This window comes from Aythya ferina (assembly GCF_964211825.1).
Source record: "Aythya ferina genome assembly, chromosome: 2".
NCBI classification, from domain to species: domain Eukaryota; kingdom Metazoa; phylum Chordata; class Aves; order Anseriformes; family Anatidae; genus Aythya; species Aythya ferina.
In genome coordinates, this window is record NC_140297.1 from 27,462,743 (window position 1) to 27,481,762 (window position 19,020).

At 36.9% G+C, this 19,020-nt stretch overlaps 1 protein-coding gene and 1 long non-coding RNA gene across 6 annotated transcripts in view; one reads left to right on the forward strand and one right to left on the reverse strand.

Moving 5' to 3' along the window:
• Positions 1-19,020, reverse strand: part of ICA1 (islet cell autoantigen 1) — a gene marked incomplete at its 3' end in the record, with an annotated part of 72,801 nt that overhangs the window by 5,817 nt on the left and 47,964 nt on the right. For 3 of the 5 annotated variants that reach the window (XM_084511169.1, XM_084511170.1, XM_084511173.1), the window contains 5 exons: positions 12,952-13,046; positions 11,065-11,114; positions 8,258-8,320; positions 8,111-8,152; positions 3,972-4,253 (listed from right to left, as the gene is read on the reverse strand). In XM_084511169.1, the coding sequence (XP_084367295.1) occupies positions 3,972-4,253; positions 8,111-8,152; positions 8,258-8,320; positions 11,065-11,114; positions 12,952-13,046 (532 nt within the window). The remainder of the gene's footprint in view (positions 1-3,971; positions 4,254-8,110; positions 8,153-8,257; positions 8,321-11,064; positions 11,115-12,951; positions 13,047-19,020) is intronic. The other 2 variants (XM_084511171.1, XM_084511172.1) reach the window with 1 other exon arrangement.
• On the forward strand, positions 423-17,725 carry LOC311432701. Its single transcript, XR_014690250.1, has 2 exons — positions 423-604; positions 17,420-17,725. It is a non-coding gene; the product is annotated as an uncharacterized lncRNA (long non-coding RNA).

Below are 19,020 nucleotides of genomic sequence, written 5' to 3' on the forward strand. Positions count from 1 at the left end.
TGATCTGGCCTTGACTCTAAAGGGCTCGAAGCCCAAGCAGTGTTGTTAAAAGGGGGCAAGAAGAATGTTTCCATAAAATCACATAGCTTAGAAAGGGAATTTTAAGCCACAAACATCCTCTGTATCTCCAAGGAGAGGAAACAAAACCTTTTTCAAAATCTGGATGCAGAGGGGTCACAAACATTTATTCTAGGCAAAGGTGATAATGGCTTATAAGCCAGCCTGTGCCTCCTAAAAATGAGGTTTTAAGAGTTTAATCTTTCAAATAAGCAAATCTGAATCATAACTAATAAAAAAGTATGTATTACCACTTCAGAATGACATGCTTTTTTCAGGCATTTTGTCTCTTGTGTTACACAAGAGAAGACTGGCAGAGATTACAAACAACTAGAGAAAACATGTAATGCATTTTTTTTCTTTCCAGATAAATTGCAAGAAAGTGCTTTATATATCATGGATGGCAACAGACAAATTGAGTGGCTGAAATGAACGGAGCCAAATCCAAATTTCATATAAGTGAATGGGGGCACTGCTCAGAGACATTCTGTGCAAGTTCCACTGCCTTCAGTGAGGTCAGGAGCTGTCTCTCCAAGGACTCACCCAGGTGAGTTTGCACTGATGCAATCAGCAAGCCATGAGGCAAAACTCTGCAGGGCACCTAACTCCTTTGGGGCCTTCCTTTTGACTCCATGGCCTGAGTCTTGGCAAGCAGCATGTCCATGGGAGATGCTGTGCTCCAGTTCTGTGTTCATTGAAACACAGCTAGCTTAAGCACCACTTAGAAAACAAAAAGGACTTAACCAAGGAAAAAAAAAATCCATGCCCAAAGTGTTCCTCAAAATAGCTGATGCTTTCGTAATGAAGGTTTTGGGAAGGATGGCCACTGATTTTTTATGAAATACTTTCATGGATTTTATTTTTAGTGTCCGCTCACGGTGAGTTACAGAGAACAAAAGCTTTGCCTTCCAAAACAAAATTGCAGTCTTTATCAAATCGCAAGCTCTTGCTGGCCTGACGCCTACTCTGGTTTGCCTCTTCACAGGATGGATTCATTACGTGACTAGACAAAAGATTATCGTTGAGACAGCAAGGAAACCAAACAGCTTACTTTTCAGTTAGCATCTTCACAAAAGCTACCACAATTACATTTAGAAATGGAACCAGTGCACTGCACATTTTTGTACTAACCAGAACACGACCATGTGTAGGTAATATAAAGAGGAATTCTCAGTGGTGTAAAGGGGGCTATATACATTATGAAAGAGAAAGCCAGTGCTGTCTGAAAAAAATGGCAAGGCAACCAAATCACAAAACTGTATCTGGAGTGGAATATAAAAAAAAAAAATTGCTGTGAGCATGCGTTGCTTCTAATATTTATACATATTTATACATATTTTAAAAACAGCACCTGGTAGTCCCATAGCAACTCAAAGTCCCATTGTGCTAGATCCTGTCCATAAATACAGCCAGAGAAAACTCGGAGCTGGGAATTCCTGACCATAACAGTTTATAACCTGCATAGCATTGTGCCTGTTTTACAGATTAAGATCTGAGGCAGAGAGAAAACAAAGCCCCAAAGATTTATGAGTGTGCTTAACGTAAAATAAGTAAGTAATCCCACTGAAGTTAATAGAAAAGTTAATGTGCTTAAAGTTAAGCATGTGAGTTTTAAGAATCTTTATGGTCTTAAGGCCAAATTCACACAGGAAGCATGCACCATCTAGGCTCTACTGCAGCACCTCACACTGAATATTTATTAAGCATTATCAATTAGAGTAAAAAAGAGTACAGCAGTGTAAAATATGTATTACAGATCCTCAGTAAAATACCCATAAATCATATTGTCTGATCTTTTCAACTTTAATGTTTAGATATGTTTACTCTGCAGTTAGTATTTTGTTTTTTAAAAAATAGTCTCTGTTCCCAAATTTATTGGCAAGGTCAAATTACGAAAGAAGTGCTGTGAAATGAAATGCAGTTTAAAATTAAAGTTGAAACGCAAATGGACAGAATTTCACCTTCAGTTAAAATATGGAAAAAATTAAAAATATTCTGTAAGAGTTAGTTTAAATAATGTATTTCACTTGGCAATTAGAGTCATCTGGGAACATGCTGATTATCAGATACAATCATGGAGTTGATTAGCCGTGACTTTTCAAATGCCAGTAGATCAATTACTATGATCTTCTGCCAAAACCTTGGAAATTCATTTTGAAAACATCAACATATTTTACTCTTTTAATACATATTTATATTTCTCTTATTCAAAACAATTCTGGGATATTATATTGACTGGAACTGATTTTCTATTTCTAGTGTTTCTTGAATGCCATAGATCTGACTTCTGATTTTGAAGTGGCAAAAACACAGCCGATGTCACAGTCTCATGCGAATAAAAGAGGTAACATCAGAAAGGATACACAAGTCTGTTTGCCACTTACACCTTAAAAATATTTTATATTCAAAATAATGCTTACATTTAAAAACATGCAAAAACTAAGCTATAACAATAATAACACAAAACACAACCCAATGTCATAATATATCTGCTATTTTTAGTAATCTGCTTAAAATTTGTTTATGTCTCTATATCAAAAAAAGGTGTTTCTCATTGCTCCTTTTTCTCCTTTCAGTAGATAGCATGTCTACTTCTGGTCAGAAACTGCTCAGTTTACAATGTAATAACTAAACCTCGTGATTTTTTTCTTTTCATATTTTATGGAGTCAAATCCTCTCCAGTCCCTCTTTACTCTATTAATCATACTCCTGTATGATGTATCACTATATATAAATATTTATATATAAATATACATATATATATATTTAAAAAATATATATATATATATGTAAAAGATATATCCTCCTATGTATCGTCACAAAATTGTGCAGCATTGCAAATGTCACTTGCCCAGTTCCCATCTAATCCTTGAAGTCAGTGAACCTAAGTATTTGCATTTGGGTGGATGGCGGGAAGGAGTTGTATCTGAATTAATTATAACTTAAACTTTCTTATTTTTGCCAAAACGGCACAGTTCACTTCAGATCACATGTGACTGTGTGAGTTTCATGGGTTCCAAGAAGTAGTCTTCAGGAAGAAATCAGTCTGCTAGTCTCCCTACTCTGCTCTTCCCCAAATGAGATGAAAATGACTGTTGGGCTTGGCCCAAAACGCCAAGCTTCTCCCCTAGCCCTACAGAGAAACCTAGGCTGGCAGCCGAGTATGGTGGGGAGGACAAAGGTAGTTGCTGTTGGCTTAATACCATCTGCATCCCTCCCCCAAGCCACATAAGCAATAGGAAAGTTTTCTCCTAGTATCACTCCCACCTTTTCCCTTCCCACAGCAGCAACTCAAAAAGCCCCCAAAAAACAATCGGCACAGAACAAGGGGGAGAGAAGGAGCTGTTACCTGCAGTGGTAGGCAGATATGCAGCCCACAAGAGGAATCCACCTGTTGCTTGGATGAGAAACATTCCATTCTACCTTACCCATATCCCTACATTGCAGCAGTGTTGGATGCATTAAAAATAAGGCAGCGAATGAATGCAACTGATTTTCATTAAGTTGTTTAAAAATAGTTATTTCCAGACAAAATACAGTAATCATTTTTGGTTCTTTGGCTCCCTAACTGTCACAGCAGCTATGATTTAAACAGTAAAACCTACCAAAACATATTTTCTATTACAGAAAAAAAACATTTCAAAGGCCTACAGAATATTTCAGAAAGTTTAATGAAAATATTCAAGACAATTATTTGTACTTCAGGCTTTAGACTAATTCATTCAACACTGAGTGAGCAGGACTTGAAAAACAAATACACATATTTTTCTCCAGGCCACACCTTACTTTAACTTCAGGGTTTCTGCAGCTCCTGACACGATGTAAGACAACACCACACTTATAAGAAGCAAAAAGACATACTCTAAAGCCCAAAAGCAGAAACAAAGATCTAACAAACCAAGATGAGCTCTCACCGTGTAAAGATGACTGGAGGTCATTCATGTTTTGGTCTAACAGTTGTGAGGGCAAATAGCCTGATGGTGTTGATGCCATTGACGATGAAGTGGTCTCCTCATCTCCAGCTGAAGAGTTCATGGTGAGATCAGTAAGTGCAACCTGTCCAAAAACAGCTGTCCACTCTTTGCTGAATTCCCCCTCATCCAGGGAGGAAGCATTGAGGATCTCATTCAGTAACACCATGTCATCCTTATCACCAGGTTCTGACTCCAAGGGCCTCACAAACTGATCCTTTGATGCTGTCTCAGAGCAAAACAGAGAGTAAAGATAAATCAACTTTTAAACAATCAAAGAATAGAAGGAACATTTAAAAAATATACAATCTAGTTTTTATACATTAACTGAGATGGGATATTTTTTTTTTTTTGTTTTGTTTTTTTTTTAGAACCAATTCTCTTGAACAGCTGGGCTGTAGCTTATGCAACAAATTATTCCTTGATTACCTTAGATAACTTCACTGTTCAGAATCATTTCCCATTAAAAAACTACAGATATACTTAAAAATCTATTAAATGTCCCACCAAAACCATTACATAGTCCAATACTTAAAAGCATCGAAGAAACTTTTTGAAGCATCATATGAAGTTCCTCTCAAAAAGGCCGATTGGTACAAACTGAAAATAAAGAACAGTTGGGCATGATTCTAGAATTTTGTGAGAATGTATTTCAGATAGCCTTTATGACCTTCTATTCATTGTTTATTTGTATTTTTTTCCCCACATGAACAGGTTACTCCACACAAAGTGAGATTTCTACACTGTTCAATGCTATAGTAATATATTTTTTTTTTCTTTCTTAGGCCACTGAGAAATAACTGGGGCCACTTTCCTTCTGATTACCCTTGTTAGTTTTCCTAGTTCCAGAACTGCAGCAGAGGAATCTTATGCTGACATTCCTTAAAAACATTTTTTTTCCTATTTTAGAAATGTTAAACAGTTATATAAAATAAATGAAGCTTGTAACCAGGATTACAATCCCTTTCCCTAGCTTACAAAATGTTTGGAGAGTGCAAGAACTATCAAGGAATCCTAAGTGTTATTTTACTTGGAAACATTTAGAACTCCACTGTGGGAGTATGTGGAGGACAAAAATGGTGGTTAACAATGCTGATAATGCTTTGTTACTAAAACACAGATCAGTTTGTCTTAATTACAATCATTTCAAACTTGTGGTAAAGTGCAGAAACAACTTCAGTTTTCCAAAGTTCTGGTAGATCAGCTGAGTTCTCCAAGCTGCATACAGCTTGCAAAGATGTTTTAACCCTTCTGGGTTGGGATAAACGATGGATAGCAGCAAAGTGTCTGCTATCAGAGCAACAGATGATTTTTATTGATTTAAATGCAACTACCTTCTCAGGAAAGTTCCCTTATAAAAGCTGTAATCATTTGTAATGAAATGGCTGAATTTGAGTCATAGGAGAAAAAAAAGTACAAAACTGTTTTAAAAATAGGCTGATGAGTCAACATACACACCTACATGCTAAGAAACAAACAAGCCAACACATAATATAAGGATTTTTTAAGTCAACACTGAAGTCAACACTGAGGTTCAGTTCCTTTCTAATTTTACATTTTATATTCCCTGACAGGACCAAAAAATGGAAACAGAAACTTTACAAACAAATCAATTCTTCTAATATTTCCACTAGACTATAACTAAAACCATATAAAGCAACTTGTTCTCACGAACTTTCAGGCACTTTCCAAACTTCAGATAAATAGTAATAAATGTGAATGTTCTCCCAGCACCTATAGTTCTCTCAAGCCCATAGCTGTTCCATCATGTGAGGAAGAGGGGTGAATCCTTCCACAGGGAAAAGACAATTATTATTTCTAAGACATGTAAGAACTGATTTTTACTGGACAGCACCATCTCAAAACTGCTTGCACTAGGCCCCTTCATGAACTTGGAAGGAGATGCATAAGTGAGCATCCTTAGTAACAGAACTGTTGAAACAAACCAATAGTGTGCCTAACCACAAATTACGTTTACTATAATGGAACAGAAGTTCTGCAGCAACACAGCTCAGAGCAAAACTGTGCTTCATTTGGCTATCCCATTGCAGTAGTCCCATTATTACTGTGTGAAAAAGCAAAACATATAGATTTACATCTGAAGAGCACTTAGATCTTGCTGTACTTCACGTGACCACCAGAAAAGAAGAGTGACACATTTCATGTCTCAGCAGTCTTTCTGGTTTCCCTGGAGAGAAAACGCACACAGAGTAGGGGAGGACAGGGTGATGCTTATGTTGAGACTACCCCAAGTAAACAGCAGTAAGCTTGACTTGTTTGACATAAAAGTTATCTTGAAACCAGTCTTGCTTATCAAGACATTACTCATGTGGTATCTGCTAGATTACTAGAATGATATGGACTTTCTTACCTCACCCATAGAACTTCTATTCTTTCTTTTCCTGTTTCTCTGTTTTTATTGCCCATTTTCACAGTCAAGATCCCTTCTTTGCCTTCACATGCTGCCCCTCATCTTATAAATGTCCACAAAAAAAAAAACTTCCAGTAAAACACCCAAAAAAACAATGTCACTATATTCTGTGTTTATATGAACAAGCCTCTAACAACCCTCATACTCCTTTGCAACGTCACCTCATTTTGCTGGTATTTAAAAATATTCATAGGAAGAGAAGCGAAAAATGTTTACAATGATACATGGTCTGAAATACAGGATAAAGAGTACTACCTTCTGAAACACACAAAAAAGGGTGTTTGGGAGCAATTAAAATAATACAGTATTCACTAGCCTGAAGCTAGCTATTGTGTGAAATTAGGGTAGACAGCTGATATCATAACATTAACATAAGCATCTTTATCTGATGTAGCTGTCCCACAACTGCTTTCATATTGACATAGCTATTTCACTTATAAAAAAAAAAAAAAAAAGAAAAAAAAAGAAAGCACTTCTAACTGACAAGGCTAAACTTGTATGACCAGTAATTGTATGCATTATCTGTACCTGCTCTAAGAAGGTCCAAGAAAGAATGCAAATGATTAAGGGGAAAACCAGGAGGAAAAAGGCCACACACTGACCTTTTTGTTATTAACCACAGAAACGAAGTAATCACTACCTTATCTGTTCACAGATTAGGACTATCTGCACAGGTAGCTGAGGAAACTTTCCCTTTTTCTGCCTTCGTGAGTGGAGGTGTAATTTCCCCACAGTGCGACAGACTGCTTGTGGCAAATCCAAAGTCAAAGTGTTTGCAAGTCCACTGTTCCTTACCTAACATGAAGGCAGTGCCTTAAATGCTCCAAATAACACTAAGGCTGACTGACTAAACCACAGGGAGGGATTTTTTCTTTGCTTGCTTTTTTTGCCTTGCCACAGGTTTTTCTTTTCATTGTTCTTAAGATAGCTTTTGCTCATTCTTCTGAGATGAATGAAGTGAAGAGCAAATCAAGAAACGACGAGCAATAGCCTTACTCCATGCGAGAACTCGATACAAATTTTTTGTCTAGATCTTTCATATGTTACATGGTAAAACAGCCCCTTTGGTACAGCATATCCCCTTGAGCTGTCACTAATCTAACAGAAGTTTAACAATAGGAGTAGAGTCCAGAATTAAAGACTGCTTTTGCATGGGTATTTGAGAAAAGCACAGCAGATTTAATTAACTACGTGGCTGAAAATGTTACCTGTTCTTACATGTTTTCTAAGAGGATTTAATCATTTGTTTCTTATATGTCCATTTCTGATATAAAATCTTGTGGTTACAAAGTATTGCCAAGTGAAGGGTTGGGGTGCAACAAGAGAACTAAAAACAAAAGATTTTGAAAAGTTATAGGAAAGGTAGGTTTACAGTGGAACTTACTTTAATGGGGAAAATGCAATATACCCTTGAATCACCTCTGGCATACCAATAAGGTATGCTTTATATTCTAACATCAGGTATAGTGCCTCTGTAGGTTTATGAAGTTGAGCTTCTTTTAACACTATTTAAAAACTGTAACTGAACAATTTCATTCAGAAACACATGAACCCTTTAGATTAGGAAAACAATTAACATCTAGGATTAAAATTATACTTGAAACCTACAATGGAAAGGCAAATGAAAGAGATATACACAAATGTTTCATACCATTTTCTTCAGGTTGTAGGTCTAATAAGTCATCTATGGCACCTAAGATCAGGAAAAAAAATAATTAGAAAGTAACAAAAGAAGACCTGCAGTACACTGGCAATTATGATATATATATTTAGAGGTAGTTTTCTTAAGACACTTCACCTGAGTTCTGCTTGTGATTACAATTTCCTTGTAACTTGGATAGGGCATCCTTGCCATCGGCAGCTGTAATCAAGATCCATAAACATGTCAAATTGCACTTGGCACAAGAATATATGTTCATAAACAATGTCACGAAGTTCAACATGCAACAGTTGTTGGTATTCATGTTTAAAATTAACCTCATCGCAACTGATGAAAGACCCAGCCTAGATACAAGCACTTTAAAGGATGTCAAGTTTCTGATCTTCCTTTTAATTACCACCTGCCACAGAAGCCCATCTCCAGGCTAGGTGCACCCAGCTGAGGCAACTGCAAGAATCAGACAGGTATCTGCTTTTCTGCAGAAGCAGAGATTTTATTTTATTTTTTTTCAGAAGCTTGTACTTGCACAGGGCGGGAGAGAGCACAAAAGTGCCCAGGACCTCATTGTTCCTTAAATTGCCATTCTTGACCATACATCAGTTGAATGGCATATATGATGGAGCCAATCTTAAAAACATCCATAGCACATTAAAGGCAAATGCAGAGCAAATGATACAAATTGGAAGTTATGAAGTAGCATTCCTCATAAACTGCTCTTATGAAGAAACAGCACTAGCAGTGCTGCCTATTATTTTAGGATGTACAGAGTACTTCAAGAAAAAAAAAAAAAAAACTTAGACTCACTAGTATAGGGAAATGGAAAAATTTAGCAGAGGTATTACAAAATACTTCAGTTCCTTTTAAAGGTGACACAGAAAGAGACAGAACAAGGTATTTACATTACGGATGATGCTGAAATATATTGCAGTCTGTAAATAACTGAGAAAGGTTCTAGAAAACATCTGCTAATACAGTATCTTAAAAGTCAGATTTTGCATCCAGGAACGCTAAAATATATGATAAAACAGATATTTGATCTTACTGATTACTTGCAAAATGGGTTAAACTTCAGAACATCAAAAAAGTCCTATTATGGTGCCACTATTAAAAAAAACACTCAAACAACAACAGTAATTAACAGGGTGATTCAAATAACTGTAGGTAACTAGGGGCTCATAGCTCATCATTACTCCAAGGTGAAACATTAACTGATTCAATAAAGAATAGGAGCATAATAAATGCTCCTATAATAAAAGGTATTTTTATGGAAAGCATGCTTAGGTTTTTTTTTTTTTTTTTTTTTTTACTTTTTAAAAGAAACAAAACACAAAATGACTAATTCCATTCTTTGATGAAACTGTGAGCTTATTTTAGTACAGATATTTGTTTAGAAACAAGTTGACTTTGCACTGCATAGCCTTCCAGCTAAAAAGTTAGCACTGCATAATAACTATAGGGAACATATTGAATGGATTAGGAACATGACAACTAACAGATGTCAAAAAAAGTTGTTAGCAGAAACAACTGCAAAGTAGAAGTGTTTCTAGTTTAGATCTGCAAGGTTTAGTGTTATTTCCATTGCTCTTCAATGGCTTTAACAGTCATCTGGAAGTAAACACAGAATCCCTCTTGAATAAAACGTACAAACAACTATAACAGACTGTTAGAGGTGGTCATTCAGGCCAGTCATTGAGTTTCTATAGTCAAGCTGGGAGAATTTACTACCACTAAGCCTTAAGTTATATCTCAAGGAATACGGAATACAAGCTGTGCTCCAGAATGGAAGAATGAGTCATGGAAATCTGTGACCAAAATGAACTGAGTTTTTATGAACAACAACAAAATCAAATATGAGCTTCTAATATGATGTTACTGAAAAATTAGATATTCCTGGAAATCCAAAAAGGAAGGTGATGAGTTGAAAAAGGAACGTGATTTTACTTTCTAGAAACACTACTGGGGAGACCAACATCAGGAATGTTTCTTACAGTAGTATTTTTCAAATTTTAAAAGGAATGTTGGAAGTGGAATGGAAACAAAAGCTTCAAAACTAAAGGTCTATAGGAGATGTCTTAAAGACATTGATATGCTTAGCCTACCAAGAGGAAGATTTGAGGGGAGTTTTGATTTTAATGTAGTACTTTTTAAGAACCTTTATGGAGGCTGAAATACTACATATTGGACGGATTCTCCATTAATTTATTAGATAAAAATATACTATAAAGCCATGGCATAATTTAGGCTACAAGGATGTCTGGGAGTCATTTTGTCCAAGCCCCTTGTTAGAGTACAGCCAGCTATGAAGCTCGATCAGGTTTCCCAGGGATGGGTCAAGTTTTGAATATCTGCAGGGATGAAGATTCCACAGCTTCACCAAGAACTTGTTGCAAATGCTTTGCCATCCTCAATGTGAAGCTTTTTTCTGAGTATCTGACCAGAATTTCCTTCTTGTAACTTGTGTCCATTGTCTCCCCTTCTTTCACTGTGCACCTCCAATTAGAGCCTGGCTGTGTCTCTGGGTAATAACCACCCACCAGGTCACTGGCAGCAGCTGAATAGGACTTTGCCTAACTTAGCCAGAAGTTCCACCAAATTTAACAAGTTTTTAACAGAGTGGATATTTAATCACTGGGATAAACTAGCAAGCTAAGTGGCATACTTTCCTTGTCTTGACATCAACTAATCAGAAAATCCCTTCCTTGAGGACATGCCCAGTGTAAGAATTACACTTTGGAAGACAAACTATTTGACCTGTCTGAGAGTAATTGAGTGAAATGCATTATGATACAATATATAAGGTATTATGTTTACCAGATCTTCCTGGCCTTAAGTTTTATGCATTTATATGGATTTGCTTGTTGAAGCTGAATGTATATTAAATAACAGAAATGAAAACAACATAAATTACAGCATTTAGCAAGTTATGAACACATGAAATAAAATACCTGAATAGTCTGATTCCTTGGTATGGCTCTCCTCATCTAATGAAATCAACCTTAATTTGAAAGAGTAAGAAAAAAAAAAAATATGAGGAAACAATTCTACCGCTATCATATATTTTTCTTTTTGGTCACTTCACTATAGAATCATATTGACAATAAACAAACACTAATTCATATGGATTCCTGCATTTGCTGTATATGCTAGTTTGTTGTTAAATTTTATTGCTTCATTGGCAGAAGTCTGTTGAAAACCAAAATAATATTGAAGACCAACTGTCAAAACCTACCACCTACCTACATATCTATAATAAAAAGCGTAGACCAAATCTGGAAAAGCACAATATGCTGTCATTAATATCACTAAGGAGGTATAACTGGTCCACAGAAAAACAATTTGCACTCTTCTTTTTAACTTTGTAATAGTGACTAAATAAAAACAACTGTCAGGTGAGTTTTGTCCCATGACAGCAGGTTTCTAAAGAACCAAATCAACACTATTGATGAAACAGCTCTTGCAATAAACAAAACAAAACACACACACACACACAAAAAAACCACCAATGGTTTACAAGCAATTCTTACACAAAGGGAAGTTACTCAGGCCAAACTCTAGTATAATGAATGTTTAGAGTGAATGGAAAGATCATGAAGATTTGAAAAGCTTTATTTTACTTTGTATCATTCTTCTAGAATCTTAGATGCATGTTTATGCTTTGATGGATACACCAAAGTTGTAAGGAAATGTTATTTTCCCCACTTCAATGAAAGGAAAAAGATAATCCATAAATAAAAAGCAGTGAAACCATTACATGGATCTGACGCATTTGCTGATAGATGCCAATGCACAGATTTTGCATAAATCATGCATTTATTCTAGAATTTTATTTTCAACACTAAAGAAAACAATTGTTTCTGAAATTCTCTATTATTGTCACGTGAGAGGCATCAGACTCAATGAACTGCTATGAAAACAGCCACCTGCCAAATGGTACTTGGCCAAGTCATTTCTCATCTGCTTAGCCCCAAACCTGACCAATTTATAAACTGGTTTTGGTCAGTGGATGTGAATCTAAGCAAGCAAAAACAACTGAAAAACTGAACTCTTTCAAAAACTGTTACCATAAATAGACAAGCAATATACACTAATTACTGGCCAAGCTGTTCTCTGCTTTTTGACAACTGATCCTTAGCTGGGTGCTTTACTTAACCATGGATAGTCAAAACAACAGGTGGCAGCAGGATTGTATCAATGTAGCATCTCGTTGCAACTGAATCCTGATGGTCCCATAGGGGAGGGATCACATCTCATTCTCCTGTTCTTCTCTCTCTATAGCAGCCCATTCATAATTTTCTTTCACCTCAGAGCTACAGGTAACCCAAACCTTGATAGCATCAGTTCACTTAGATGTACTTTTTACTAAGTACCTCCTGCTTTGCTGGATTACTAACCAATGCTGTATACATTACAAAAACTAATCGCTGCCCAAAGCAATCAGGAATCCATATCCTGTTCCCAGGTGTAAGGAGACGCTGCTGAAGGGAGAAATACAAAGCTCATATATCTTCTCCCATGTGATGCTGTTTAGCACTTCTTTTACTAAAGAAAAGATGAAGCAAAAGCAGAAAAATAAAGAGGTGGCTAAGAAAAATGAGTAACATATAAAGGTTAAATGGGTCCTTTTTAAGCTCTTAAACTCACCATAAAGTTTAGTAATTTTCATACACACAGTACATAATTTCAGTAATGCTTGTATTAAGCTTACTGTTTGCTAGTGTGGTCCGACTACCAGTGTCTACATTTTTAGTTTTAAATATTTGGTGACTAGCAAAGAGAAAGTAGATTATAGATAAAATTACTTATTATTTTGAGATACAGGACATGTGACTTACTGACTCTGCTGATCTTCTACTGATTTGGTGCTCTCAATCTGCAGGTCCTCCTTTTCTGCTCTTTCTGTTAGTTTATTCACAGGATCTTGCAAGCTCTAGATCATAATCATTATAAATGAAAAGAGAGAAGAAAAAAGATTCAGGGAAGCAAAAATGTGTCATGTAAGGCCAAACCAGACTATAAAGCCTATATAAATTAGTCTAGTATCAAAAGCATATCTGACTCAAACAGAATGAATAGATGCACTCTTTAAACCTATTTGTTCCTTGTACTGCTTCTTTATTTCTTTACTCTTTTTTTCCCTGACCCAACTCTTCACAGAACCTTAGCAGCTGCAGTGCCACTAGGACAGTACTGCTCATATCCTCAATCCAAAAGCAGGGGTTAAAATCTTGGATAATTTGATAGAGGCCAGGTGTGATATTACCACAGCCTGCTGACCCTTTGCAATGTGAAAGACCAGGCTATAAGATAACAATGAGCAGTTTCACGGTCTGCACTTTTATAACCCAAAGTTGGGCAAGTGAACAAGCCAACACATAAAAGCATTGTGTAGTGACTGTTTGAGACTACTGAAGTATTAATATACTACTAGTTTTCCCCATAATTAATGTTATGCATTAATGTTATGCATTAATTATGGTTGCTGCACGAAAACTTAAATAACTGAAGGTTACTTAACATGTTTGCTAAGTCTGTCTCACCTACTGAATAAAGGTTAGAGTCCCCAGCTCACCTGCTGTGAGAAAAATATTCCCACACATGTTGTAGCTCTTGTATGCACTGCCCTGTTAACCAGAATGCATTAGTCACCAGAAGGGGCATTCCAGTTTCTGTTTCTGTTAGTACTTGTATGGAGATGTATACTTCTGTGTTTTAGAAACCAAACGAATGGACTTGTCATATACTGCAGTTGGATTTTTTTTTCTCCTCCCAGTAAGTTAATGCCTTTATCTAGTGCCACGGATTAATTTGTCATAAGCACCTAGAGCACTGCAGACATCATGTGTCAGAAGATGAGGGATCACAAAGGCAGCAATAACAACTAGAGGCCTTAAAGAAATGTACCTTATCTATGGTTGCCACTTTTTTTTTCCTTTAACACTGTAACAGTGCTAACCAGAACCACTGCTAAGTGTACTTCTTGGATTCTGAATAACGGACACAAGCCACGTCAGCTAGATCACCTATGAACGAATGTTACTCTTCAGCTGTGTTTGTACCAGCTGTTGACTAGACTGCACTGTGTACTACTAAAACTGGTGGGGGATTATTCCATTGATTCCGCGAGGACCTGGGTTAAAGTTCAGAAACATACGCACAGAACTGGAGCGCAGAGAATGACAGCAGTGCTTCTGGCACTTGACCCATCTCTGACACCTCCACTGTAGAGCACATCGTGCACTGCACTCAGGAGGTGATGCTGCAACTGTGTGTGGTGCTCTGTGGCTACGCATAGCAGCACTGAGCCTGCCTGAGAAGGATGTAATGGTTTCAAACAACAAACAGCTACGTTAACTACAGCCTAACTTGTAGAAGTTAGAGAATTTGTGCAACTTAGAGAATTATCAGAAGTAAAACCTTCCACATCTTCATGAAAAATACAGAGAAATCAGCATCCTTCTTCAAGAAACTATATTATGATGCTTCCTTCATTGTTAAAGAGTGTTTCAGGAAATCCATTTTTAAAGGACTGTGATCAACCCACGGAAAAAGCATATAGAAATGGAGTTCATGAGTACCTCGGGAAGGAAACAGCACGATAATAATGGGAGTTACTATTTCCTGTATTAGAAAAATAAATATAGCTCTGAAATACAGCTTCAGTTTAAGTAGAGATTATGATAAAATTGTTGAAAATTAGCAGAAACAATAATTCAATTAACCTAATTATTTTGACATATAGCCAATATTTCCTCCAATTCTAACAGCAAATAATTAAATTACTATCCTCTCCCCTGCCTCCTCCACTCTGCAGCCCAGTGTGTACTACGAACTGAGGTATCTTTATAAAAGGATAAACAAAATCTAGACAATGGGTGTTAAATCTAGACAATAAGTGTTAAAAAGCCATTCTCAACTGTTTTCGAAACAAAAAGCCACAGTAATGTGATCACTATTGTCAACATGCATAGAAATGACACTGACATTCTGTTGTTTCAGGTTAGATCTAAAGAAAGGAAGAACTCCCATCATCTAGGAAATAAAATGATTAAACAAAGTTGTGAGATACAGACTGAATTCAGACAAAAGCAAGCATACTTGTTTGGTGTGTAAAGCATCACTGACCTCATTGGCTCTGAACAGACAAATGTGCATCTTCACAGCATGTGTCTGGATGCTAGCAAGAACTCATATGGACTTTGTTGTAAGCCACACATGTATGTAAGCCACACATGTATGTGACTGAAGGTTTCAGGTCTAAAAAGCTTTCTTCTTAGCTTCATTATGTCTCTCTCTTTTTTTTTCTTTTTTTTTTTTTTAAACTATAAAAATCAGGATAAGACCGTACACGCTACAGAAGCAAGTTCACAGTCATTCCTTGTGCTTATCCTGACTCTGCAACCAAAAGTCACCCAGTGACATTTTGCTTGCTACCATCACTCAGACTGGATATCCCCAGCCAGTTAACTGTGAGATTCCTCCACCATGGAGGCAGCTCTGATTCCAGTTCAGGCACTGTTCCTAAGCTGACTGCTACTCATGAAAACTCCTTCGCTTATGTTATAGCTTCTTTCAAGACTAGCTGAGATGACCTGGACTGCACACAAAATCTGTTCTCTGTAGTTACATCACCAGAGTGCTGACAATGCATTCAGCTTGCCCACAATTCCTCCCAAGTGCCTTGGACAACTTATGCTCTTCCTCTTTACTGAGGAAGGAATCAAAGTAACATGATTAAGGGCAGCTCCAGGAGCCAGCGATACATCCCAGGACATCATAACAACATCCAGAAATGCATAACACCACTGAAGAGACAAAAGTTTGGATCTGCTTCATTTTAAGAGAGGGCTGAGAGGGAGGAGGACAATCAGGTAGCTTCAGTATTTCCTCAGGGAGATTTATGAAAAAATAGAAAAGAAAAAGAAAAGAACAGAGATGTAAGATTATATGCAGTTCTGCCTAGGCAATAAAGTCATGGTGCAACAAAATGGAAATGAGAAAGGATACCGGTCTACAGCAAGTGTCAGCAGAAGGCAGCAGTACTGAAGTAGCTGTGTTAGGGCAGGGTTTTCCAAACCAAGTAATCAGCAGAAGCAGCAGTGCTCCACTTTGCACACAAATAGATGGATGCATTGAGATTTAGGCCTTTTGACTCCCTCGCCAGTGCTAATACTGTTTCTAGGCTCATGTGAACTCTTTAGGAAGTTTATTATTAGAGTAGTGAAATGTAAACAATATGACTAAAGATTCGTGAAGTACTGAAGACAAATAAACAGTGACAGAAATTAGAAATAGGTACCATTCATGAAAAGTAGCCCCTGAAATAAATTTGAATTCCTTTGATATATAGTGATTTCAAGACAATGAAACCTTAAAGATTTTACCAAAGCAGCAGCCCATCATCTTTAATACTGCAGTAATGGATACTTTTACATCGTGATACATAGATCTGTTAGCACATTAATAATCATCTTTCATCAAGCATAAAACTAGCAGTTAGGAAATACAGCTGCAAAAGCACAATTATACTACTCTCAGCATATACCCTGAAGCAAAGAAAACAAATGGGCTGCTTTTCATTAAGGGAGTTTGGCTAACATCTCTAAAGACAATGTTTTCTTTCCAGAAACAACACCGAGAGGCATTTAAGAGTCTCTTTCCTGAGGTAAATCTAGTACATTAATATATTCATACTACAAAATACAAATAGTAATTTTCCAGTACACGGCACCTTCTAATTTTTCAGTAAGTCAATTTACATCTAAGTCAAATATTAACATTGTTTCCTTAAATTCTTGTTTTGAAGTAAAAATGCTGACCCTACATACACATAAGCTTTGCTTAATTCGGCAGGACCACTCCTGAATTAAGGATGAGTAAAGTTAAACTGCTAGTAGTAAGCTGCTAACAGAACTAGAATCACAAAAGAAAAATGATTTGCTTCATTCACTATTTTAGAAAAGATCCCTTTAAAGAATATTTTTCTTTGTCTTATATCTAAGAGAGAACTCCCAATTAAACATGTAGAAATGGGCACATCAAAATATTTTATGTTTTAAGCAATTATATATCCCATTTGTATGTTTTTAACACATAAACAGCAGACATGATATCTTTTTTGACCAGAAGTTTCTCCACTAGAAACTACACTTACCCAAGATCACCTATAGCCATTTATTATATGTTATAAAAAAGTAATACTTGAAGTAGGTTGCAACTCCTTAAACTCTGGCATAAGCACATGACATGACTGGTAAGGATCAGTTCCTAACCATAAACATCTCTTGTTTTTCCACACTCTAGCACGTCTAGCAGAGAAGGCATGGGACTTGAGGGAGTCCACACTCTTCTGGAGGTTTGGAGACTGACCTGAATGTCCCTGAAGCAGCAGTAGACACCCAAGCTGTCAGGCAACAGAACCTCACCTGATGCAACTAACAGATTTTAACTGAATCTTCTCAGCAACCATTTAATGTGAACAAACAGAAACTAACTGAGGCAAAAGAGATCATATAGGAGACTGAACTTTGATGTACTAAAAAAAAAAAAAAAAATAATAATCCCACACTCCAGAGACCAAAAGAAATAAAGAACTGATACTAAAAGGCAGCAACAGAGTCTTATCCCCAAGCAGCTGTTTTCTGCAAGCAGAGACTTCCATGAAATTCTGTAGTATAAAACTAACCCCTGATTAGCATTATTTCTCAACATACATATAACTGCACAAACAGGAAATCACATCTTTTCAGAGCAGGAGGCCAGCAATAAAAACGGTTATGATTCTCATAACAAAGGGCTTCACCCTAAACATACTACAATATCCACAATCATTTTTACAGTTACTTTCTATTCCAGGGAGTGCTTGTTGCATATGTGCACACAATATAGATTGCATTTCTCCATCACAGATTCCCAATTTAATTCCAAATTTAGATTATACTAAAATCTTTCACAGGAGAAAGTTCAAAAGATAACAGGCATTCCAAAATCTCTCTCATCCTCCAACACGAGGGTACTTCTCATTCTCCATCACAAGGGTATTTCATGCTCCTGAAGTGGTGCATTTTCCATACAAGCTTCTTTACAAGGTATCTAAACATTATGTGTTTTAAAACATGTCTTGTTCACATAATCATGTTTTTAGATATGAAAGAGAATAAATAGCCTGTATTTTTTTCTGAGTATCTGCACAAATTAGATTGGAAAGAGTTTGTTTAAAAGCATAGAGAAAAAAATCTTCAGAAAACTTCAAACATCATGAGGTTAGGAGCAGAACAGCCCCACTGCATGCTTCCCAGGCTCCTCAACAGGACTCTGGCCATGCTAAACCCAGGCTGTGAACCAGCCGTCACTGCAATGGGAAGTGATGATGGGGAAACAAAGAGGACCTTTTTACTGATTTAGAGTTTAACTGGTGAGTCTGTAGGCAATTACTGGCAGTGTCAAGATAACTATTCCCAACTGTCTCCTGCTGGAATTTGGAGATGCACTCTGGCTAGAACCCATGTACGGACGATGTGAGAAGGAAGCGCAGAGTTCTGTGAGCTTCATAGCAAATGCAGACTTTTCTGGCAGGACAGACTGGGTAAGATGGAAAAGGTTGAGTCTTTAAAGCTGTCCAGAGCAGAACTTCCTTTTCTTTCTGTCCTCTGGTCAGGAGAGACTGAAGCTTGAAATGTGTTTGGCCGGTTCTTTTGTTGTGTTGTTTCAAGCTGCCGGAATAACAGTCTCCACAAGCTCTTTATGCACTTCAAAGATCAGAAACCACTCCCTCCCAACACACGTTCTAGAAAACAACTTTAAATATAGCATAGTCATGTACGAGCAAGTATGGTAGCCTGGGGTGAACTAAACTTTATACCTTCAGGTGCTTGTTCTCCAGGAGCTCTGGGGTAGCCACAGGC